Source organism: Melospiza melodia, chromosome 1 (assembly GCF_035770615.1).
Source record: "Melospiza melodia melodia isolate bMelMel2 chromosome 1, bMelMel2.pri, whole genome shotgun sequence".
Lineage (NCBI taxonomy): Eukaryota > Metazoa > Chordata > Aves > Passeriformes > Passerellidae > Melospiza > Melospiza melodia.
In genome coordinates, this window is record NC_086194.1 from 44704421 (window position 1) to 44729256 (window position 24836).

General features: G+C 45.7%; 2 protein-coding genes across 5 annotated transcripts in view; both read right to left on the minus strand.

Annotated features, from left to right (window-relative positions):
• LOC134418159 (C-C chemokine receptor type 5-like) overlaps positions 1-17391 on the minus strand; it is a 37107-nt gene extending 19716 nt beyond the window's left edge. Inside the window, exon 1 of the mRNA XM_063156039.1 lies at positions 17365-17391. The gene's annotated coding sequence lies outside the window, so the exon portion shown is untranslated. The remainder of the gene's footprint in view (positions 1-17364) is intronic.
• On the minus strand, positions 267-17489 carry LOC134418165 (C-C chemokine receptor type 8-like). 4 transcript variants are annotated; one of them, XM_063156055.1, is made up of 4 exons: positions 17365-17489; positions 4666-4740; positions 4383-4569; positions 267-2189 (listed from the first exon to the last, which is right to left on the minus strand). In XM_063156055.1, exon 4 carries the CDS (start codon positions 2178-2180, stop codon positions 1122-1124), a length of 1059 nt encoding a protein of 352 aa, XP_063012125.1. In that variant the 5' UTR covers positions 2181-2189; positions 4383-4569; positions 4666-4740; positions 17365-17489; the 3' UTR covers positions 267-1121. The 4 variants fall into 4 exon arrangements, with proteins under 4 accessions (XP_063012125.1, XP_063012154.1, XP_063012145.1 ...); XM_063156084.1 differs by lacking the exon at positions 4666-4740 and having other exon boundaries at positions 4383-4596; positions 17365-17483; XM_063156075.1 differs by lacking the exon at positions 4666-4740 and having other exon boundaries at positions 17365-17480.
• Positions 17490-24836: the final 7347 nt, after the last annotated feature.

The following is a 24836-nucleotide window of genomic DNA, read 5'->3' on the forward strand; positions in this document are numbered from 1 at the left end:
ACAATATCCAGGCTGGGTTTTCCCTGATTTCAAGTGTTCTCTTGATTAGCTTTTAAAAATGTGTTTGCAGTAATACTACTTCAATATAAATTATATTTTTTCCCTGTGAATTTTTACTGGGATTTGGAGAACAATGCTTCCTTAGCAAAAAAGTGGAGATAAGAGTTGTTTTGTGATACCCACTCAAAAATATGCAAACTCAAAGTTTTCTTATCCTGATCAAGGCTTGTGAGTCATCAGGCAGACTATCAAGAACCAAGACAAAAAAGGTGTAGCTAATGTTTATTTGAAGAAAGCATTTTTCAAATGGCAGAAAATGAAGACATTTGGGAAAAGAGAAGGAGCCTGCTTTGCTACAGGTCATTTTATGATGGTTACATTTAGCAGCGAGCATGGAAGGCACAGAGTTGGAGCTCCCACAGCTCCAGAGGTGATGCAGAGCCCCCGCCTGCTCTGAGGACAATATTGTCAAGTAGGAGCCTCCACGAGTGACCAGCATAGGGGACACCTGGAGCCATTGCTTGTTAGTTTTGGAGACATCACTACCAAAGGCTGCTCTGGGTGACAACAGTTCCGAGGATTCCAGGCCTCTGCCCCTGGGCCCGTCCCACAATGAGCAGGGCTCTGAGCTGAGGGGGTTTTTCCTCTGGGATCTGAAGGAAAGGGGAAACTGTGACAGTGTCTGAGGTGATTCCCTCTTTGCCAGATGAGGCAATCCTATGCCTGTCCACTTCCCACTTTCCAGAGGGCTGTCACACACTTGTCCCAGGGATGTAGGGATTCAGTGTCCACAAGGCACAGCATACTTGGGGGTGAGGCAGAAGCGATGCTTTTGTCACAGGAGAAAGTAGATACTAGAGGAAGCAGCCTACTTGCTGAAGTGTATTAAAGGAGCTCTAAAACTTAATTAAAATTTGTTCTGTGGCAATGTATGGTCACCATTTCACAAACACACTGGTTCTCTTGGAAAGTCGATGTCACAAGTTTTTGTGTGGCAGGTCACAGCGTATCCCAACAGGAGGCACAGCATACTGCACCTCCCAGGGGATGCTGCACACGTGGCACAACCCCCAGGACCACAGCGGACCTTTGGCCAGCCCCTCGCCCCAGCAGAAGGTGGCTCAGGTGTGCTCACAGGACCCCTGCACTGTCAGGGAGACCTGGGTGGGTGCCGAGAACGAGTGTGCAGCCCCGGCACCTCCGGCAGGGCTGGAGAGGACGCGGCCACAGGACTGGAGGAATGCTTTGAGATGGCCCTTGAGGGTGACGCCGGCGAAGGCGTAGATGATGGGGTTCAGGCAGCAGTGGATGAAGGAGATGGTTTCTGTCAGCTGCAGGGCCAGAGCTATCTGGGAGCTCGCCTTGCAGTCATTGATGACGTGCAGGCTCTGCAGAGAGTCCAGGAAGAGCGCGATGTTGAAAGGAGTCCAGAAAAGGAAGAAGACGATGACGATGATGAAGATCATCTTGATCGCCTTGACCTTGTCGCGATTTTTGCGCTTTTGCAGGTCTCTTAGTATCTGAGTGTAGCAGCAAACGAGGATGCTGAAGGGAATCAAGAGGCCCAGGATATTGGCTGCAAACTGAGAAGCAACCTTCCAGGTATTGTCACCTGGGGGGTACGTGGGGACACACTGCAGCGCCTGCTCGACCTCCAGCTCCTGGCTGAATACGATGTTGGGTACAGAAGCCAAGCCAGCCACCAGCCACAGGATCAAGCTGATAACTACGCCACAAGTGGCTGTCCTTATCCTCGTGGCATGGAGAGCATGGACAACTGCTATATACCTGTCTACACTCATGAGGGTTATAAAGAAAATACTGCTATAAAAACCTGTGTAGTAAATGCCAGCCATTATCTTACACATGACATTGCCAAAAACCCACTGGTCTGAAGCGTAGTAGGCTTGGAAAGGGAGGGGCAAAACGAAGAGGAGATCAGAGGCTGCGAGGTTCAGCAGGCAGATGTCAGTCATTGTTGTCAGCCTTTTCCTGGTCAGGAGAACCCAGAGGACCAAGGAGTTTCCCAGGAGGCAGAAGACAAACACAAGACAGTAAAGAATTGGCAGAAAGAGGGAATTAAACCTGCGAAAGTTGTTTCCTTCATTACACGGAGCAGTGTTTTCATCGTATCCGTAGTCATATTCTGTTGTGCCAGTGAATTGGCTGGTGGGATTCATCTCAGATGCCTGTGCAGGAGAGAGAAAGAATTAGAAATGTCTGGCTGTCCTGGCACAGCACTCTCACTGTGCCTTCTGTCTCTGTGTGGGCTGTGTTGAGCCCGTGGGTCAGCCTCCAGGCAGAGGGGGACTACAAAATGCAGTTTTGGTCTCACTGGCTGGATGAGAACAGCTGTGCCACCCAGAGGGCTGCCCTGCAGCCTGCTGATTGCTCCTACACATGTGTAAGTGTGAGCTCTGGGATGCTCTCTGTTTTTCCTGAAACTGTTTTAGTGCCAGCGGACCAGCCCCTCACCATTACAATGACAGGGGAAAATTCAGGTCTCTGAATAGTCCTAGTGATAAAAAAAATACAAATCCTGCATCTGACCTAGGGATCTCAATTTTCTCATGCTCCCTGCAGTGGGGAAGCTTTTTGCCTGCAGCATAAAGACCCTGATAAAAGTGTTTTGCCTGATGAAGCTGTCACCAAGCATCATAACCTTTTTTTAGCAGAGCTTATCAGGGCTAGGTACTGGCACAGAGTGCAGAGACATGCAAGCTGCTTTTTCATGGGTGGGTCCAGGATTGCATGCAAAAAGCTCTGCAGCAACAAGGAGCTGACAAGACTGCACAGCAACACTTGCAGTGCCAAGCTGTGAGGTGCCACCAACCTCCAGGGCAGCTGGTGAGCACCTTGGCTGTGCCTTTTGCCACAACACAGCAGCCTAGTGCTCCTGCCTGTTCTGTCCAGCTTCAGTTTTCTAGCATAGAAAAAACCAAAACATTAGCAGGAGTGGCTCCTCTCTTTCATTTCTGAAGAATTGCAATGAAGGCAGCCTCAAAATAGTAAAATAATCTGACGTGCTCTCCAAGAGTGAGTCAGTGCTTCAGCCAACCTTTTAATTGTTTCAGATGTCAGTTCATGACCCTTATAAAAGCAGATTGGGTTTCCAGACTTGAGTGTTCACATTTTAAGAAGTGATGGTTATTTCAAAAGAGTTTGGTTTTTCACTGCTAAGACATTTGAAAGCTTAGGCTGTGCTGCACCTCTGTTGCACCCGCTTATGGGCAGACCACATCTTGAAAGAGCTTCAAAGACCCAGAATTTCTCAGTAGGAAGAATAATTTGTAATAATCACTGCTGTTAAGATGAAGCAATAACATAAATGGAGGTGATTAATTCTATAGAAGTAGATTATGTGCTCTCCTGAATTAAAGATTGCTGCCTGGAGATACAAAAAAGAGAGAACAGTGAAAACTTTTTGTACTGACAGGAATAAATCACAATTCACCCCTTCTTGCCTGGCTGTGCCACCTGTGGAGGGAACAGAGCAATCTGTATGTACAGCCCAGAGGAGTGCCAGTGTCCATCCTCTGCTCCAGGTATGGATGCTGCTCATGCCTCACTGACCTGCCTCAGCTGTCCTTGGGGCACCAGAACTGTTTCAATTGTTAAGCACAATGAAGGGAAAACTGTTACAAGTACAGCATTCAACCCCACAGAATTCCTTGTTCAGAAATAACAAATAATGAGAGAAAAGCCATGCTGCATCTGCAATTACACATTGACAGTGTAATTCTCTACCATATTGAACTCTTAGCTATAGCTAAGACATCTGCATTATTAATTTTAACTCTGCATAAAGCATAAATCTTCAAATATTTAGCTGGTGAGTGACTAGATAATGTGACTCTTCTTGCTGCAACAGATAAAGGTAGAAAATGTTTCCTGCTAAAGCTTTGATGTGTGAAACTGATACACCGTGACTGAGCGACGCAGCACTGGCTCCCGCTTCTTAATTTTCTGCCAAGGACCTCTTAAAAGCAGTGCATAGATCCAACTACCAAAACTAAAAAATAGTAAAAAACATTCATGAATACTGTTATAGATAATAGATCTGTAAACATGTAGATGGATATGTAGAGATACATATATCAAGATTGGTAGTTAAAAAGCATCTACTCCAGCAAAATTCAAGTGTTTTTCCTGTTTTTCTGGAGATGCTCTTCTTCAGACCACCCTTATACCATTAATGCCTTCAACTGCTCCCAACCAGGCCACAGTATTTTCCATTTCCCCCCCTCTCCACATCACTCAGCAGAACAGTCCAAGTGAAAAAGCAACTTCATGGAAGGTACCAAGGGAGAGGCGGCTGCTGCAGGTCCCCTGCTTGCCACAGACAGCCCAGGAACAGCACTATGAGTGTGGATGGACTTTACCTCTGATAGCAGGAGGACTCTCCTCTCTCAGATGGCCCAGGCCCCCTTCTCCTTGTGCCCTGCTGCCTGGGCTCAGGGCTTTCCAGGAGGTTTACTTGGTTTACTTGCCTTTCACTTTGCTTGTGCAGAGAGCTGAGATTCTGTGATATGTTGCTGTCGAATGGGCAGCTGCCAGACGCAGGATAGGCTTGGGGGCAAATAGAATATTTTGTATCTTAGGTAAACAGGAAAAGAGTGAGGGGGGTATCAGGCACCTTCTGCAAAAAAAAAAAAGATCAAATACCTCTCTTCTTTAACACGGTAATGGGTAGCACTCCTTTGGACGTGTTTGCTAAACCCCACTTCTTCACAGCCTCACCTACAGATAAGTGAAAAATTTAAAAGTTCACATGTCTCCATCACAGGAAACACCCTAATAAATTTGCAGCTTTTTACAGAAGCTGATATATAGTTATAATAGTTTCAATTAGCATTGTTTTAGTTTTTCATTTTCTTCAGCTAGTAACAACTTGTATCCTGCAGTCTGTTTAAATCCCTCCCCATTAAAACCTCATCAGTATTTTAAGCAAAACAAGAACTCAAAGCTACTGAGACCTCTTATCCATAGTTTTCTAATCAGTTCTTATTTAGTGGGGGTATTTCTGTTTCTTTGCTTGGGTTTTTTTCAAGTTTATTTTAGTTACTTGAGGATGGAAAAGGACAAAATATTGAAACAAAGACAGGCTTGATATTTTGTATTTTATTCAATTGCTTTGAATTACTTATGGTTAGTGGAACACTAAAATTGTACATAGTGGTGCTTTATAAATCAGACAGATTATACTTTTAATCCATTTATCTCAACAGGCACAATTTTCCTGACTTTTAAGAGGACAAGGAATACCAGAGGTTCACTCAAGAGGTCCCAAACAAGTATGTGGCAGATCCAAAACACGATTTTTACTGAAGTTATTTGCATGTTCTTTGGTTGCAGTCCCAGCCCAAAGTACCTTTACAGGTCACTGATTGTTGTTGCACAGGTGAGTAGTGAAAGAATCTCAAAGAGAAAAAAAAGTAAATACTGCAGGCAGAAAGAAAAAGAAAAGTGAGAAAACAGGCTGAAGGATTAAAAGGAATAAAAACTGTCTGGAGGATAAAAAGAGCAACTTAATGAAGGACCTGGCACTAGTTGGTAGCACAGTCAGAAAACACCTGTCCCATGAAGTATTCAACATATTAACAGCGACCAGGGCACCATCCTGCCTCCAAGTACCCAGCTGATCTTATTACACAAGAGAGACCAGCTCCAATTATTCTGTTTATATTTTTTTCAGAACTAATTTTTGAAAATTGTTGCAACCGAGATTTATTTTATTGTATTGTATAGATATTAGTTATATTATTAATAATATGTCAATAGTACGTCCTGGTGCTATAGACACACAGTATGACATAATGTAGCTTTATTCAATTTAGGTTTATTTATCTTTGTTTAGAAATCAATAAAGTCAGCTTTCATTATTTCTTAGGAACAAAACATTAATAAATTAAGGATGCTTCCTCTTACTTCATATGCTTTTTTGCAATAGTTTGGTTTACAAATTATTAATACATATAAAAAATAAACCAATAGTTTGACATGAAACCAATAAAGGAATAAAACATTTCTTCATTTTTGAACATTAGTACATATTCTAAAATTGAAAAAATCTCGTATTTTTTCTTGAGTTATTTTCTGCTGCACAAATTATGATCTTGCAAAAATATTTCAGTTCATTCAAAATGCACATTTTAACTGGGAAATCTCCCGGCTGTGTACTTTAACCAGCTACAATTCTGCACAGCCAGCAAAGAGAGGCATGAAGCTGGGAGAGGCAGTAGGGGAATGCTCCGTAAGTTGAAGAAAATTGGAGCAAGCAAGAAGATGAAGATTACCTAAAAGGAATCTTGAGGAAAAGATCTTGAACTCAAGAGAACAAAAGCTAAAGCAGGCCTGGTGACTGATATGGCTGGAGGATGGCTGGGCTGGCTGCTGCACTTTGGGCACACCAAGGCACATGGATATCAACTTGGAGATTGATAAGAAGAGTGAGGGGAAAATTGTGGTAGTGCCGGTGTTTTGGAGAAAACAGTAGAATTTTGGAGTCTGATGCAACATTTCCAAGAGTAGCTCTGCTATCTTTTGGGCAGTGATATACTGTTGCAGAATGAGGCCTTTGTTGGGGATGAGCCATTTGTCGGTGAGGGGAGACTCGGACACTCAATATGAGTGATAAGCAAGTTCCGTTTATTGAAGAGAGCATCAGACCCTTATACAGCAAATAATAAGCTTATGAATATTCTGTAAGCCAAGCGATCTACTGGTTAAACTATACCATTGACTCTTCCTCATTCATTTGGGCCTACATTTTCTACTTCTCACGTCTCTCTGTCCACTGTTATCATACCCAGCTAGGCCCAAGGACACGTTATCTTGCAGGCACAAAGACTCAAACTAGCTGTGTTTGGTACTTTCCCAGCTCCTGGTCGGCTAACAAGCAAATGTCTATGTGACCTCTGTCATGTAGCCATTTCTCCACAATATACAACTGTGAGACCCTGGCCCTACCTGGCTTTCAGGAAGGTTTATGTTCCTGCAACTGCTTCCGTTCCTGACAAAACCACCAGTTGTTGGTGGTTGGTGTTCCTAACACTCAGCCAGAACCTGAGGTTTTCTCAGCAGAGAAAGGGAATTCATGAAAGGAGGAAGAGGATGTCACTAGTAAAAAGCAGTGAAAGGAGTGGAGTAGAGATGAGTTTAGGAAAGGTGCTGGTTCTGACTGGCAGGTGCAAGGGTGGATGGGAGGTAAAACCCACAGGGTGGGCTTGAGAACTGAAGAGACTATAATTATGATGTTGGCTGAAATTGAGAGAATTACAATGATGAAAACTAATTGGAGGTGCCTATGCTGGGCGACAGGAAAAACCCCCACAAAGAGATTTTATTCTTCTTTCCATGCTGAGCCCTACTGGCTCTCCTACAGGCAATCCAAGAGGGACATAGGCAGATAGAGCCCTGCTGAACCACCAGTGTGTTCACAGCCGTGGGGTGCTGCAAGATGCAGGTGTGCTGAACTTTTCTTGACAGCTCAGAGGGAGATAGCTGGTGGAGGGAGGAGGAGAGGTACACGTTTCCAATTTCCTTCACATCAGCTGTGAGCCAGGCTGCAGTGACTTGTACCCTTCCCAACACTTTTTGAGTCTGTGAGCAGCAAACACCAAGCCCTGAGCTACACAGGGGCTACACGGTCAGACCTGAATTTTCTACCAAGCCAACACACAGCCCCTTGTAGTTCACGTGAGGAGGAAAACAAAGAAAATGTGGTAAACCAGCAAGAGTGGTAGGCTAGGAACAGAGAAGATAAAGGTCATCTGCACTCAAAAGTGCTAAACCCTGGCAGAAAGGTGCAGAGAGGCTGCAAGGTGGCAGGACAGGCAGTGCAAGGGCTCAGTGTGGTAAAGCAAGATCATGGAAGGGATATGTTTGTTTCATACAGACCACCCAGTGAAGACATGGCCAGGGGAAAAGAGGATTTTCTCACCATAAAAGACTACAGCCATATGATAGCAATATTTACCCCCTTGAGCTCAAGTGAGTTTGCTGCTGGGGCACTGGGGCTGTGGAACAGGCTTGCTGTGGGAGGAGAAACAGTCAGCTGGTGTAAAATGGTCCTTGGTTAAATGTCTGAAGGGGATGCACGACCCAGGAGTCTCATAGCCAGGGATAGGACAGCAGGCACCAGGCAATCCCCCCTCAGGGCCTCAGGATGTTCCCAAGGTGCTGGATGAGAGCTTAGGAGCAAGTTCTCAAATCTGTTTGTTAAGAACCTAGCCAAAATCCACCCCAGAGCTTCCCTCTCCAGGAGCCCTGACTGCAGCCCTGAGGTGTCCCTCCAGCTCAATTTTAGCTGGTCCCTAATACCAGAGCTTGTGATACTCTCTATACTCCCGTGGGATTTCCTGTGGGAAAGAAATGCCTCACAGCAAAACAGAGACAAGTGGCTCTGGGTATCTCTGGTGCTCCAGCCTAGGGCCATTTTGGGTCCATGCACCCCTCAGTACTGAGGGTACCAGATGGAGGAGCTAAATGGCATCACCACTTTGTGAAAGTGCAGGCAGTCCCCATTTAAATTTAAAAACATAGCAACAATATTGCTGTGTGAGGAGCTTTCTGTTTTGTCTGCTCGTGTTTTGGCAGTGGCTGACAGGGTCAGCCTGCAGCAGCCACCACAGCCCCAGACAGATGGCAGGGCTGGGGAGTCTCCAGAGTCTGTGCACCACACTGCTCACACTTCTCTTCCAGCTGCCACCACAGCCATTCCTTTATTTGCACTGGAAGCTGCAGTCTCTGCTGGTTTATCTTCTGTCAGAAGAGCTGCTTCAGTGTGGGAAAAACTCCCATGCAGTCCTTCATACAGCTGAAGACACTGTCAGCCCGAAAGTGATCAGCACATTGGAGTAATGTAGACTTCCACTCCTCCAAACTACTCGGAGCCCCAGGGTCAGGGAAGCGACACTTCGCTGCAGCCCTGTGTTACATGGAAAGACTGTGGCAAATGCTGCAACCAAAAGGAATCTTGCTGTGAGACAAACAGCATGGCCACATCTCCAGCTCCTACAGCCAGAAATGTTCACTGCAGTGGAGACATCCCATGCACACCAGCTCATCAGTCCCAGAGGGTTTCCTTATCCTGCCATCCCTGCAGATCCTCAGCCTGGGGGTGATGGTCAGCTGAGCTGCTGCAAAACCCCTATGCCTGCTCTTGTAGGAACTTCTCCTTCTTCCTGCAGATGGGCTAGATGAATGGAGTTTGAACACAGAAAAGAAACTGTAGTTGCCACAGCAGACACCACCAGCAAGAGCTTGCTTTGGCCTCGGGAGTGCAGGCTGCAAGCCCTGGTATCGCTCTTGTTGTTCGCCAAGGTGGATGGGAGACACCTTTCTGGTAGCAGCCATTAGGGAAAATATGGCAAAGAAAGCAGAGTGGGAGAGCCTGCCTGGTAGGGTATTTCCCAAGAAAGGCTAAATATTTCCTGGATCTGCTTGCTGTCACAGCACCCATGTACAAAGTGAAGGACATGTTCACCTCAATGTGATGCTCAGCTTCCACCTGTCTCAGAGCTGTGGTAAGCAGCCAAGTCAGGTGCTGTTATCCAAGAAGATAACTTTCCTCTGCCTTTGCTCAACAGCAAAATAAAATAAGTTTCTTAGTCAAAAGGAGGCCTTTCTCTTTCAGATCCGCTCTCATCTTACTTCTCAGAAGTCTTGCTGTCTCATTGGAAGAGGGAAGAGATGATTTCGTTCAGAGGAGGAAAACAAACAGGATTAACTGCAACAGGGGTTTAATGGGATGTTCAGAGATGCTGGGTTGTTCAGCTGAAGTGTCTTGCAAAATACCAGCAGTCATCACTGTTAGTGAGAAAAACGATGAGGACAGCTCAGTTTTGCAGGAGAAGGCAGCACTGGGGAGTCAGGCTGAGCGTGCTCTCTGCAGCATGGGAGCAGCTTGGCAAGTAGCATTTTGATGACTGTCCCACCCCAGGTTCCTCTTCCTGGCCATCTTTCTGTCCCAATAAACCTCTCCTAAGTGTCTTTGCTGCCTGTATGGACCAGCAACTGCCCTTCCCCAATTGCAGCACCCTCAGTGAATCCCTTTCACACTTCTTCCATAGGGCAGCAGGGGTGGGCAAGGGGCACACTGAGCTCTGGGTGTCCAGGGCTGGCACTCACCTGTGAGGTAGAAGAAGAAATGCCCCACAGGAGTTATGTTTTGAGGAATCCTTGCCTGCTTTAGTTATTTTCACAATGTTTGGCATCAGCTATCAACACACCATCTTAGCATGACCGCATTATCTTAATGAAAATTCATTTCATCAGACCACTGCCAGTGTAGAGGTAAAAATCTGTCATATGGCAGAATGGTTCACTTCCTTTTCTTGAGGAGAATAACATATTTGCACGCCCATGCACAAAGAGGGGGGTGTGGGGGGTGAGACTTTGTTACCAGGTAAGATTCTGGGTGATGTTTTTTTTGACATAAAAAAAGTATATTTTTGTTGACTAAAATATCTCTGAAAGTGCCAACTTTGGGGGAAAGATTTTCCCCCTCCAAATCAAAAGAAAAAGGAAGAATAATTGCAATACTTTATTCTGAGAAGACCCAGACAGAACATTACAATTTTTCATTTTCAAAAGTGTCATTTTCAAATACAGCATTTTGTTTTATAAATAATCTCTTCTTCTAACCCATTTTTCTCAAAAACTTCAAAGCTTCAAAAACTTTCCAGTTGAACTAGGATGATTCTGTTCTGCTGAGAGCAGGCAGAAATTTTTATTTTTCTTCTCAGCTTGATCAGCAAAAAAAATTGACACCCTCCACTAAAATGTGGATTTGTATTACCGTAACAAAGTGCTTGTGTATGCAGACTTGTACAAATGTGCACCAGAAGAACCTACTGGGCATTGTTCTGGCTCTCCCCCCTGCAGCAGATGCTCAGTGCAATAAAAAAGGCTGTGAGCCAGAGAATCCTCCAAAAACTGTGGCTGAGTTTGTGTAGGAGAAGCAGCTGGAGGTGCTTGGTGAGGTCTGGACCAGCCCACTCTGCTCCACGCTCTGCTTTTGGCTGCCAGCACCACAGCCACAAGGATTATGGCTGTGACAGCTGCAGCCTTGCACAATTGTTTGGTTTCAGCCTCGCAGAAATCAGTGCATTGCAAAACTCCCAGCACAGTAACTCATTCACAGCAGCGAGGGGAATTTTCTCACCCAAGCGTTACGACAGGGTAATTGTGGGACACAAAGGAGTAAACAAATACATCTCTTGCGTATGGAGTCTTTGAGAACAAAAATCTTCTCCATCTCTCCTTTACTTGATAGTTTTTTTCTCACCATGGAGCACTTAGGTTTTTAAACCTTTGCTGTCCCAAATCTTTGGTTCACCAGAGCACAGGCACTTCCTGGATTTGCATCTGACAGTGCTTTGGCTGAGCGTGGAGAGCAGAGAAGGCTGCAAGCAAGAATCAATTAGAACAGAGAAAGCACAGACGACAGGACTGCACGGGACACTGGATGACCATGGAGTCTGTCCCCTGTCTTGAAGACAGGGGCAGTGTCCCACTGTCCCACTGTTACTCTTGCTATGCTCTTGTTCCACCCACTCCTACTTTCCCCCAGCCTCTCCTGATGAACCATCCTAGTGCCTTTCCAGATTCTCTCCTGGTAAATTTGTCTTCATCCAGAACAGTTCTGGTATAATTTGAGCCAGTTATTTACCTTAGCCATGGAGGAACAATTACTTCTAGCTATTATAAAATATTACAAGACAACATTTTCCTTCAGTCTTAACAGCTCACACTTAATGGTTTTTTCCTCTGAAGTCATGCTTCCTAAACTGCTAATTGTAGTTTCTGTTCTTCTTTAGTGACTGTCCAATTTTTCTTAGTCTTTTTTTGCATTGCAGTGCCCCAAACTGCCAAAGCAGACTGGAAGAGTCGTCTGTCAGCTGTTTTCTTCTGCAGTCAGGTAGCAATGATGATTCACAGTTCTTTTGTGCTGGATCTCAGCACCCAGATGCTTTCCCCAGAAGTGCTGCTCTCCTCAGAAGTGCTGCCTTCCCCAGAAGTGCTGCCTTCCCCATTCTGTGTCTGTGGCCTCAGCTGACCCTCCCATGGGGAGAAGTGGTCCCTTGTCTTTAATGCACTGCAGCCCATTGCTGCCAGGCTTTCCATCTATCAAGGGCAATTTAAGCAGTCACCCTGTCCCCCAGTATATTTGTACCCCTTCCCAATATGATGGCATGTATGAAAGTAGCAAAATCGTGCACCAGAGGTTCATCCAGAGCAGCAAAGTGCAGGAAATGCTGGTTTGTGCAAGGGTGCAGTTCTGGATGCAGGATCCTTCTGGGCAGCTCTCCTGTCCAGTGGCAAGCACTCAGGAGTTTGTCTGAGCACTTGTGCACCCACACAAAGGCTGTTTGAGGTGCTCAGAAAGCTTGCTAGCTCTGAGACATGAGATACCACTGCTTTGCCAGGCGGCATGAGCCTGTAACTGAGGCTGATTTGACATAGCTGCCTCTTGGCAAATCTATATCAGCCCCTACTCTTTTTATTTTCCTGCAGCCTGCTTATTCCTTCTAGTGCTTCCCAGCAAGTGTAATTGCACTGACTGGCACATAATTCCTTCTCTGGCATAAACTGATGGATTCTCAAGGATCCCTGTGCTGACTGGCTGCCCAGAGCTCACCACCACACCTTGCCACTGGCAGCACTGTCTCGTATTTTCCGAGACCCCCATTGTTGGAAGGAAGGAATGAATCTGATTCCAGGAAGGAAGGAATGAATCTGATTCCATGTTCTTAGAAGGCAAATGTATTATTTTATGATACTATGTTATATAAAAGAATACTAAACTATACTAAAGGATACAGAAAGGACAATTACAGAAGGCTAGAAAATAAAACTGAAAAACTTGTGACTCTCTCCTCCAGTCTGACACCACTTGGCCGTCATTGGCCAATAAGTAAAAACAATTCACATGTTAGATAAACAATCTCCAACCACATCCTGAAGCATCAAAACACGGGAGAAGCAGATCAGATAATATTGTTTTCCTTTTTCTCCAAGGCTTCTTGGCTTCCCAGAGCAAAATCCTGGGCAAGGAGATTTTTCAGAAAATATGACGGTGACAGCACTGGCTCGGAGCAAAGGTGGCCACCAGGCACCAGCACCACGCTGGGTGGCCCTGCACCAGTAGCACCCAGTCGCAGCTGCCCCACCCTGCCCAGCCCAGCCAGGGCACAGCTCTGGTCCCAGCACTGAGGCAGGCAGTGCCTGTCAGAGACCACTGAAAAGCCCAAGTGGCTGTGCCACTTCTGCCTCTCAAGTGGCCTCAGACCATGCCAGCCCAGTGGCTGTGAGGGGCCAGGAGGCTTCAGGGTGGGAAACTCCCCATGTGGGTACCAGGGCCCGTGTCTGTCTCCATTTATGCTGCAGGAACCTCCTCTGGGAGAAACTCCTGATGATTATCAGATTTTTAAAGGAAAAAGGTAAAATACATGAAATCACGCTCCTAAACTGGAGAAGTGTAGTTTAAAACTGGGTTGATAACTCAGGAGCCCTGGATTCAAACCTGCCCCCTGCCACTGGCAGGCTTCTCTCAGCCCAAAAGCATCATGCACTGAAATGTGGTCATCTGGCATTTCCCATCTTGACCACGGTGGCTACAATCTCAAATCTGTGTGGCATTGTCAGGCCTCTGCCCTGGCCAGGGGCACAAAAAGAGGCTTTCTGGGGTAGCACACACCTAAACTGCGGGTGTATGAGCAGAGGTGTGAGGAGAGCTTGGCAACACCACTGATAAAGCTTTATTTGAGTTGCTGGTAAACAGGAAGCTGATGAAGAGCTTTACTATTTTTCTTACTTTCTTAGGTTCTTTTGGTCTGATTTTCATAGCTATTCTTCTTCGCTTACTTCATCTCAGGAAACACATTTTTTCTGCCAACTCTCACAGGAAATGTGCAAGATACCAAGTGCTGAAAACCTCAAGGTTCGCTCAGCCCTCTCTACAAGAGGCAATGAGTCAAAGGGCCTGGCAACATCAGAATGTCTTTGGCAAAAGCTGGAAGTGTAAGGGTCCAGCTCACAATGATAAACATAAGGCTAAAAGAGTTTGACAATGCAGAATGCAGACGCTTACTCACTTTTGTGCTGTGTTCAACCTGTGGGGGCTTTTCACCAAATCAGGGAGAGAATCTCAAACCTTTCTGGCCAAGACATCCAGGGGCAAAGGTCTCTAGTGAGGTGTGGCACCAGGGTCTTGGGAACTCCTTTCCACACCCAAGACCCACCCTGCTGTCCACACCAGGCGCACCCATCATCCACACCACTGCAAGCAAAACAAGCACAAATCCTGCTGTGCTGGATTCATGAGCCAGAGTTGGTGGGGAGAGGGAAGGCCCTTGCTCTGAGTGTCCGGACACACCACGAGCAAGCAGGGCAGACTGTTCTACTGTGCATCAGATACCCCTGTCTTGTCTTAAGCTGAAGGCAGAAGTGCAGGTACAAAACCTGTAGGGATCAGTGCTCACCATGTTTAAACTCTCTCCTGATCCTGCACGAGAGAACAAGCAAATAATGAAGCCCCACGTAGAGCCCTTGACAAGCCTTGAGCCATGTCAAGGCTTGCCAGCAGCAGCCTGGGGCTGCAAATGTGACTTTGGCTGACCATGCACTGACAGAAAGGAGTTTGGTTTTTGCAGTCACCTTCTTACCTGCTGCTCAGCACAGCAGTGAGGAAGATCCCTAAATCTAGACAGGGTAAAACAGATTCTCACCACTTACACCATCCTCCTCTCCTGTGGGCTGGGGATGGTCATGCACAGCCCAATGAAGATAATAGATACAGCCTAAAAATGTTCAAAAAATAACAAATCCAGCAAGAAGCTGGGTTAAATGAGAGAAGGATGAGTCACTTTCTGGTATGCAGATGTGTGGGTAAGGTTTCCTTTTTGATATCAAACTGCAGCTTTATTTTTTTCTGGTGTGGGTTTCAAATGAGTGGGATAAAGCAGAAGAACTTTTCCACTGCATAGTTAAAATCTCATTTTTCCTTTCACAAAACACAGCTTGTTCTTTTTTTTTTTTTTTTTTTGCTGACTCTTCTGATAAGCTCAAATAATTCCAAGGACCAATAATTCAAGATGTCCTATGTTGTAAGTTGGTGGGCAGGAGAGTAAAAGGTCAAAAGTTTCATTAACCTTTTGAGGGTCTTTCTGAGCAGGACCTAACTCAAGACCAGACCCAATTCATAGACAAGAAAAATGGTAATGCATCCATATTTCTTGGACAGAGCAAAGGACATCTGAGAAATCCCAAAGTCAAGAGTTGAGTAACAGTGCTGGGCACTGTTAGAAGAAAAAGAAGGCTCTTGATTTAATCTCAAATGATGGTCAAAACAACAACAACAACAACAAATTAGTGGTTTGGATGTTTAAGTTTCCTTAATCCAAAATGCTGTCTGCTTGCTTTACCTTTTTTCTATCAAATATGTGCAAAGTGAGTGATTCCAAACTTGGAAAACTCTTTAAAGAAAACTCTTCAGCTTTCTTTAAAGAAAAGCCCAACATGTAGGTGGGGGTAGTCAGCATTGGGAAACCTTTGTACCTCACTTTGTCAGTGAGAGTTGCCATAAGCTGGATAAAGTAAGCTTGTCTTTTTAACTATTCAGGACTTTTATCAGCAAAATGGGTCTGAAGATGTAGCAAACCAACTCTTGTTTGTTCCCGCTGTGGCTCATTTCAGCTTGGAAAATTTAAAGCAAATTTAAAACAGAAGTTCTTCTCTGTAACATAATAAAATACATCCTCAGTCCAAGGCAACAAAGTGAGATCACATTATTAAAAAAAAAAAAAAAAAAAAAAAAGCACAACGTTTTAGGGTTTTCTTTGCTCTTTGAAATGTGAATTGGTGTTGTGATAAGACATCAAACAGCAACTGACCACATAAACCAAGGGAGGTTAACTCTTAATGTACATCCCGGTAAGACATACTATTCAAGAGTATGAGTGTGCTCCCATCATGATTTCATTTATGCTCTTGCCATTTAGGTAGGTATAAAATACACCTCTTTGCACAAAAGAAGGAAGTGACTGCTCAGGAAAATTACACATTGGTCTCCAGACTCTCTAGAAACCTGTGACAAAATAGCATCATTAAATCACTGGAATTGTTATAAACTCAGCCCTGGGAATATCTGCAGGTCTGACATCCAGTCTTGCTTTTAATGCAAAATTGGTTTTTGGTTAAACTTATGTCTAGAATCCTAAGCTGTGGTCTGTGTTAAGGTGCTGGTGGCTAACAAGATCACACAAATGGCCTTCAGGTATTACACAACCCTATCGGAATTAGCATTTAGTACCCTCCATCCTGACGATCCCAAGGGTGTTTGGTGATCCTCAAAGAAACTCTTTGGGAAAAAAAATCACACAACCAATACAAAAATAATGGAGGAACTTTGAAGGGATTTGGGATTCAGAGAGGTTGGTCTAGCAAAACAGCCATAGCTCCTGTTAGCACAGCTCCAGCTTCAGCATGGCTGTACTCTCCTGGAGCATTCCAAGGGGCACAGCAGGGAGCTCTGCCTGCTCTGGCTGAAAATCTATCTTATTCAAAAAGCAAGAGTATCCAATCTTCCAGGAAACAAAAAGTTTTCAGCAGCATCAGCAGAGTGACTGACTCACTGTGCGGTGCAGGGCTGAGCCACAGGCTCTGGGGCTGAAGCAGCTGGGCAGGCAGCTGCTTCCTGATGCTGCCCTAACATCCCACTGTGGCTCCTTCGTGGCCACTGAGTGCACATTGCACTGCAAGGAGGAGGCTTACCTGTGGTGTGACAACAGAGGGCAGGGAATTGCTGCATGCAGAGACAAAATCCTGCCTGCCATAAAAAGCAGCCAACGCTGCTGGCAGTGAGGGATACACAGGTCTTACACTTCACTTGAAGTGTTTTCAGAGATCTACACAGGAGAGAAAAGATCAGCCCTTTGGCCATTACCAAAGAGCACGCAGCCGAAAACCTGAGCTGAAAGAATCCCCAGCATGCTTGTGTTTCACATCCTGGCACAATAGGGACTGGATTACCAAAGGTGAGAAGGTGCTGCAGAGCTGACAGATGCACCAGCCTATCCAGAGCCATGGGTGCAAAAATACAGGGATCAGCCAGGGAAGAAGTGACAAACTTTCAACATAGCCTCTTCCAAGACAGTACAAAGACAGCTGCAGGAGCAGCAATTAGTCTTCCCAGAGTCCAAAGAAACAACAGAGGAGGGTCAGAAAGAAAACAACAGGCTGTCCTGAAGATCAAATACTACCGCTGGTCAGCCCCCTTGTAGCAAAGTGCCAGGGTTTGGGAAAGTTTTCCTCAGTGCTTGGAAGGTAAAGCAAATTGCCATGCCTTTGATCATTACCTACCTCTCAGCTTGGCTTTGTTCAGTGCCTTCCTCCTCCTCCTCGGCTGACAGTGTGGCTGTAGCAGGACCTGTGCAGGAGCCCGTGCGGGAGCAGCTCTCAGTGCTGTGGTGTGCTCAGCAGTTGCTGGCTCCTGAGGCTGTAGGGATGCCCAGATGGAGCTGGAAGCTGGCATGGAGACAGCACTGGCTGCCTTTGGGCATTGAGGTTCCCCCCCTAAGCAAACAGTCAGACATAGTCCAGTTTTCTGGAAAGAGTGTTTCTGTATGTTCCAATATATGTGAGCTGTTGTCTCCCTGGCTGCTGCAGCTGTTACCCAGCTTCTCTGTCTCTAATTGTGAATGTGGTCCTAGAGTGCCTACAGATTTCATGGTACATGATTAAAACAGGCAAAAAGCTCCATGTTGGAGCAATGCCAGAGTAGGAAGCACGGTGTGAGTTCTTCAGTTCAGACAGCTACTTGTTAGGGGGTTTTACACTTGCACAGCCTCTTTCCCTGTGTCACATCTACACTGAGCAGTCCTTTCATGTCTGCTGGACCCCACCACAGGACATCAGGGGCAGCCTCCATCACAGGATGGCAAGGGCTATAAAGGCACTCAGGGAAGAGCCAAAGGAGGAATACAGACAGCTGTATGGCACCTGTTCTGGGGCTCACCAGCCCATGGCAAAATGTGGCCTGGTGCTGCCTCTGCTGCCCACAGCCCTCCAGCAAGGGACATCTCCACAACACAGGGTGACAGTCCATTGAGTGCAGCCATTCCTGTGCCAGCTCCTCACTCCTGCATGCAGCTGCTTGCCTGCCTTTGGTAGCACGGGTTCAGCAACGGAGCACAAGCCCGTGGCATGCTGAGGGGAGATCCAGGGAGGCCACAGGCAGCCAGGGACAGGGCAGAATGGTTGGTGCAGCACTGAGAAGGAAATGGAATGTAGGCAGTGAGGATGAACATCTTGCCAAACTTCTTTTTTTGTGCTCTCAGATGCTCCAGTGTCTCTTCCTCTTCTGCTGCACCACACTGACCCAAGGAATCAAGCTCTGCTACCTCCATCACCAGCTGGGTGTGGAGCTGTAATTCTGCAACTAGTTAACCCTTAACTTTACCTGCTGTAAGCAGAGAGCAGGATCTGGGCCCCCAGCCTGTGGCTGGTTCCCCTTTATGCAAAGCCAGTTTGGCTGCGTGGCACAGCTGCCACTTTTGGCAAGTCCACGTCTGCCACTTTTGGCATGTGCACAAGCAGCTGTGCTGCTGTCTGCCTCTGCAGACCAGCCTTCTGCTCTGCTACCAGCTCTTGTCAGTTCCTCCTCACATGGCCTCCAGAAAACACGGCAAAACCACCAAAACACACATAATTTCTCCCACTGCCCTGTAGCTCTCCAAATCTGTGTGGGCAAAGTACTGTGAGGATCAGACCTGCTCATCAGAGGACAGGGAACCTGAGCCAGGTCATGGTAGCCAAGGGTGCAGACAATCCTGTAAGCAGCCAAACTCCCCCATCCACCTTGGCCCAAGTTCTTTATCTTCCTCCCTTGTACCTCACTCTCAACTGCTCAGTCTGCAGGGTTATTTTTTGACACCCTTAAGACATGCCATTTTCTAAAAAAAAAAAAAACCCAAAAAGCTGAGGTGTCTCAGGAAGAGAGGAATAGGGAAATCTTTACAGGAGTTTTGCCATCTGGGGACAGTTTCAGCTCACAGCCCCAAAAAACAACAGGAACAGGATATGGGGGCTCTAACACTGGTCCTGGTGGTCCAAATTAACTAAAGAAGGAAAAGATGGGACAACCTGGGTCAGCTACAGCAAAGCTTGTGCTCTAGCATTACTCTTATTTTGGAGAGTTTTCCAGAGAGCTAACAAAACTAGTTTTCTGAGGTAATGCAGCTGGATTGGGAACCAGCTACTGGACTGAGGTCTTGACTCCAAAACCCACCCTATTTAAATACCCTGGCAGTTCACCATCATGCATTAGACCCTGATTGTCATCATGGGGCTGTTTGTGTTGTGGCACACAGTGCAACAAGGAGCAGAGGTTGCAAAACAACTTGCGGGAAAAAGAGGGCCAGAGCTAAAATTGCAAGAGGAGCTCTGGGAAGAGGAAGATTCATGAAGGTCCAGATTGTCCCTGCCTAGATTTTTCCCTGCCTGATTTTAATTTTTCAAGAGCAAAATTAAGAATAAATATTTTTAATCATTATGATGGCTCCAATTCCACAGCAGAATGCCAGTTCACCCTTGCATATTTCTCCTCCCTTTTCATTTTTCATTTTTCCCAATGCAGCTCAGCAGGACAGTGACCCACAGGGCCTAATTTAGTCCCACAAGTGCAATTACACTGACCACAGCAGGACTACTGCACAAAGCGCTGGCTGAGGTGCTCCAGAGGTGTTTCATACTGACTTCTGTAAAAGTGCAGGAAGTAAACAGAAAGGTACCAGTCCCTGCTCCAGGAACATGTGGTGGTGCTTTGACTAAGTTTCTAAGAAAGATGAGTATGGTGGTTTGTCTTCAAGGCAGTTTAAAAGCAAGTTTTAGAGAAACCTGCATACAAAAGGTTCTACTCAAGCTGACGTAAATGTGGCTTATGTTAATTTCACTTGCTTTGATGCTAGAAAGGCACAAAGCTGCTGCAGAAATACGTAAATAGACAGAACTGGACTTAAACTGAGATTTTATTTGCATGGTTTTGTAGTGCTTTAGCTAGATCAGCTTATGAACATCAATTTTGTGCATGATCAAACAAAGCTTCCTAACTTCTTTTCCCAGCATCTCAAATGCCTCCCTCACTGTGCTAAAGCAACAATATGGGGTGCTCAGTCATTGCTGACAAAGGTTTTGAACTCACTTTCCTTTAAACCTGTTAAAGCTGTGCCACCTGACTTTTGCACAGCTGCATCAGAGGTGTGAGCATATATTTCATCTCACCAGGGGATGCAAACCCTGCCCTAGGGTTGGCCAAGACCGGTCTTTGGAGTGTTGCAGAAGCTGTTTTGGTGATGTTTTCTTCAGGAAACTTTGTTTTTGGCTTTATTTTTGGCTGGCTCCTTGTAGCAGGAGATGTAAACCTGCTGCCATTTTAAGGAGTTTTTCAAGCTTGCTAACTCTCTTCCTCAGCTCTACTGTGATTGAGAATTCTGGTTTTAGTAGGTGAAGTCCCTGACTCCCTGGGGTCAATGCTTTCCTCAGCTCTGAAGTGGAAATAAAACTCAGAAGTTTAACAAACATGTTTTCTTCAAAGTGTTCCTTTGCCATTTGAGGTAGAGAGATATTAAATCTACACTCAGGTAAATCTACACTCAGGTAAACCACTTCCACAATTAGTCATATTTCCTTTTCCAGGTATCAGAAGATCTCCACACTAAGCTGTAGAGCACTTCAGGAAAACCAGAACAGTCAAATCTGTCATTTGCCATGACACAGGCAGTGTTTCCTCATCTTTTTTGCTCATATTTAAATTTCTGAATTTCCTTTACATCTTATAAGGATATACAAACCAGGGTGCAAATTTTGTCACTTTTCCATCATTAAGAAAAGGCTAGACATTGCTCTTTCAGCATAAAAGAACACAGTTATACCCTGTTGCTCTGACACCTCCAGGGACAGGCTTATAAAATCCTAGGTGAAGGTTTGAAACAAAAATACCTTAATTTCAAATCGTGGTTTGTCTGCATTACAAATTCAGACCTGCCACTAGAAGTAACTAGAAGTTCACATCAAGTATTTCATCAATTTGTTTAAACTCTCCTCCTGTTGAGCTCCATTTGACTGTAGCACTGTCATTTACTTGTTATCTTGGAAGTACCACTGAAGACAAGGGACTGTCCTTACATGGTAGAAAAAGCCTTAATGACTGCAGTTTTGATAAAATCCTTTTGTCTCTTTCTGCTCTTTTCTGCATGCTTCTATCACCTGCCTTCTGGAGCTGTTTAAGGCCATTTTAAAGAATCATTTAAGAATATCTTCAATAATTTTAAATAATGTCTTAAGAATAATTTAGTTTTTTAATACAAGAAAAATTTAAGAGTATTTTAAGAACTTTAGGGTTAATCAGCAGCATGGATACACCCAGGTTGAAGCCAAGATAGGACAAAGTATGAGGGTATCTTTGAGAAAGGGAACATTGAAACCTATTTACCATGTTATCAAATTGTGGGATTTTTATCAGATGACATGTGAAAGTGGCTGTTGGTGGAGGAGCTGTGATGAAAAATTCCATATTCTTATTTAAAATTCAAGCAAAACCACAGTATTTTTGCCCATCACACTTGGGTATATGGTGCCTCTCGTTTGAGACTCCTCTTTGGAAACACTGTGCAGCTTCTAGAAACAATTTGTCATTCTTCTTGCCCAGGGCCAGCTGGGGACCAGTGAGGCTGTAGGATGCATGGCCTGGGTGCTGGAGCAAGGGCACCTTGCACCTCCCATGGAGCCAGAGGGGTCTTCACCTGCTCTAAGAAGGGGTCCCTGCCCTGGAGAGGTGCCAGTCCAGCCTGGGCAGGCAGAGAAGATGGGGCAGGGCCCAGCCTGAGTCAGCAGCATCTGTCCCTGCCCAGCCACAGCTGTGCCCTGCCAGCCCTGTGCACGCCTGACTCATTTCCAGCAGCTTTGGGAAGTGGGGAGCATTTGGTGAACAGCTTCAGCAAGAAAATAAAAATGTTCTGAAAGGTTGACATCCAAGACTTCATCTTCTAAATGCAAGGCTTGCCCTTCTTCATGTTCTGCTCTTGTGGTTTTTCTTGAAAATGTTGCTTGCACTTTTAGAAACAAGAAAACCTCTGGGTAATTAGAATGCTCTTCTGCTGCCCCTCATGAACTATTTGGTCCCAAACATGTGGGTGTTTTTCTTACTTTTTCACTAAGAACAAACCTCAAATATTTTCATTCCCAGTATATCTGAAAATACGCTATTGCTGCCGAGGCTTTAGTCTGGCTTCACAAACTGAACAATAAATTACCCATGCATATGCATGCAGTACTTAGAGTCACTCATGGACTTTCCAGAAGAGACTTGGTCATCTGGGGAAAACCACAGGTCCCAGAAATATCCCAGCCAGGTGGTTTGAAGGCAGCAGGGAGGGAGAAGGTGAGGCAGCAGTAAGGCAGCCAGCTTCCAGGCTGCTGTGATGGAGTTCCAGGCTGGGTGGGAGATGGAGTCCTGCAGAGGCTCACTGAGAGTGACTGAGGGGAGCAGGGGAGTGGACAAGGAGACAAAAGATCTTGTCATGACAGCATTGATGGACAGCACACCACCAGCACTCCAGTGTCCTGCAAATAGCACAAGGGACCTGGGGTCACCTGCAACCACATGCAAGACCTCATCGAATCTGTGTTCCCAGCAGCTCTGCTTACCAGCAGCTGATGTAGGTGTGGCTGTCTCTGCCTGCTGAAGAGCAGATGTTCATCTAATCCATCCTCTGGAGGAGAGCTATGACTGTCAGGTCCCTCACCAGGGATCTCAGACTGCCGAGGGAAGGCAGGCTTACCCTGTTCAAGCGTGCCACCTATAGCCAACCATGGCCAATGCATTGTTCCTGCAGCCTGCTTCCCTCTGCAGGCGCTGCAGGAACAGTGCGCCTGGAGCTCGAGCCAAATCCACCGGTCCTCAGGCAAAAACCAGACAGATCTCTACAGCTTCATTTACAGATCTAAAAACCCGATAATAATATCTACAAAAATGCGTTCGAACTTACACAGACACACACCCTTAACTTGGATAGAGAAGCACAGCACACTGCTGCTGCTGAAGGGCATGAGCGGGGTGGGCTCCTGCCAAGCAGGATGGCTACCGAAGCTAGGATCCCAATAATCATTCTGGATCTTAGGGTGCCTCCCACAACGTGCATGTGCTCTAGGGAGCTGTGTTATACCTGGAGTCATAGAATCATAGAATGGTTTGAAGTGAAAAGACTGTCTAGTTCCAACCTCCCTGCCATGGACAGGGACACCTCCCACCTCCCACTAGATCCAGCTGTTCGCAGCCTCATCCAGCCTGGCCTTGAACACTGCCAGGGATGGGGCATCTACAGCTTCTCTGGACAACCTGTTTCAGTGCCTCAACACCCACATAATGAAGAATTTCTTCCTAATAGCCGAGTCAGACAGACTTCACCTGCAGCAACAGGTTGCATCTTTTGCTTGGAACAAGAGATATTGGTGGGAAAAGCAACAATGGGTGCATGAAGCTGAGATATTTGATATCTCAATCATAGAAGAAAGGGAAGGACTCGCTGAGGCTCCTCTTCCAGCAGACAAGCTCTCCAAGCATCCTGGTTTTTCTTTCTGTGTCATTTCTGTTCATTAAAAACCTCCTTCTGCAAACCTCACTTTACTCACCTCAACCGCAGAGAGCTACTGCAAATTTTATACACCACTGATGGCTCAGCGGAAGTTGGCCTTTTTGGTGCTGTGGGAAATTCCAAAGTAAGGGAGAATTGCATTTTGTTTCAAGAAAAGAAGAGGTAGTTTGTGACAAAAAGGAACAAAAAACAGGCATTACTCTGAAATAATGCAGGTTTCAATTTTGGTTGAGATGGGAATGCACATTTAGAGCTGAGCTTTACACTTCCAGTGATCTCTGGCATTCAGAGCTGAACAGGGAGTTTGTCCCAGCCAGGTCCTGACCATGGTTAGGGCAGGGTTACACAAGAACTGACACAGAGCTCAGGAGCAGCTCACAAAGTCTGCTTGCTGCATTTCACACAGCCATGACTACACAGTGTTTTGGCTACACCTTCCAAGACAGACAGGCTGCTGCAGACCCCCAGGACCAAGTGCTTTGCATTACCCACATCCTTTCTGCTTGGCTGCCTCTTCCCCAGTGAAGAAGCAGCCTCAGCAGCCACAGCAGGTGGTTTCACGAATGCATGCTTGATTCCACTGCACTGCACAGCCCTGCAAGTGCCTGCTGGAAGATCAGGGCTGAAGGTTTGCTCTTTGCACCTCAGTCAGCTCAGCTGCTGAAGAAGAGGTACTGACATGTACAGAAGTAGCTTTGGTCACTTGGGGTGGTGGCTAAAATATGTAGCAAAATTCAAGAGTTTTGTCTCTGAGTCTTAAAGCCTTTGCAGGGGAACTTGAAAGCCTCGTGCTCCCTCATGCTGAGACATCATGGGGCTGCTTCTTTGGATCGGGAGGGGATAAGTGGGATCACATCCCAGTTTTGAAGAAGGAAATATGCTTGTTAATTCTGTGTCCTGTGCGGATTCATCATGTCATCCATGATTAACTAGCCTGAATTTCCTTATCGTCCACAAATATATTTAAAGTCTGTTTTAAGTAAGGAATAATTTGAAAAGGGAAAATGTCCAAGGAGACAATTTTTCTAGATTATTTCACCTTTATGCAGGCCTGGAGACTCTTGCTAACAGTTCCCAATTACATTACTGCCTTCAGCTTCTTGCCTTTTGGTTTTCCCCTTTAATTTGTGTGAAGGAGCTGCGCACAATTCTCAGCTCACAAACTTGATTTTCTTTGAAAGA

Excerpts from the sequence above, each read along its gene's own strand:
- LOC134418165 (XM_063156055.1), bottom strand. The coding sequence starts at position 2,180 with ATGAATCCCACCAGCCAATTCACTGGCACAACAGAATATGACTACGGA.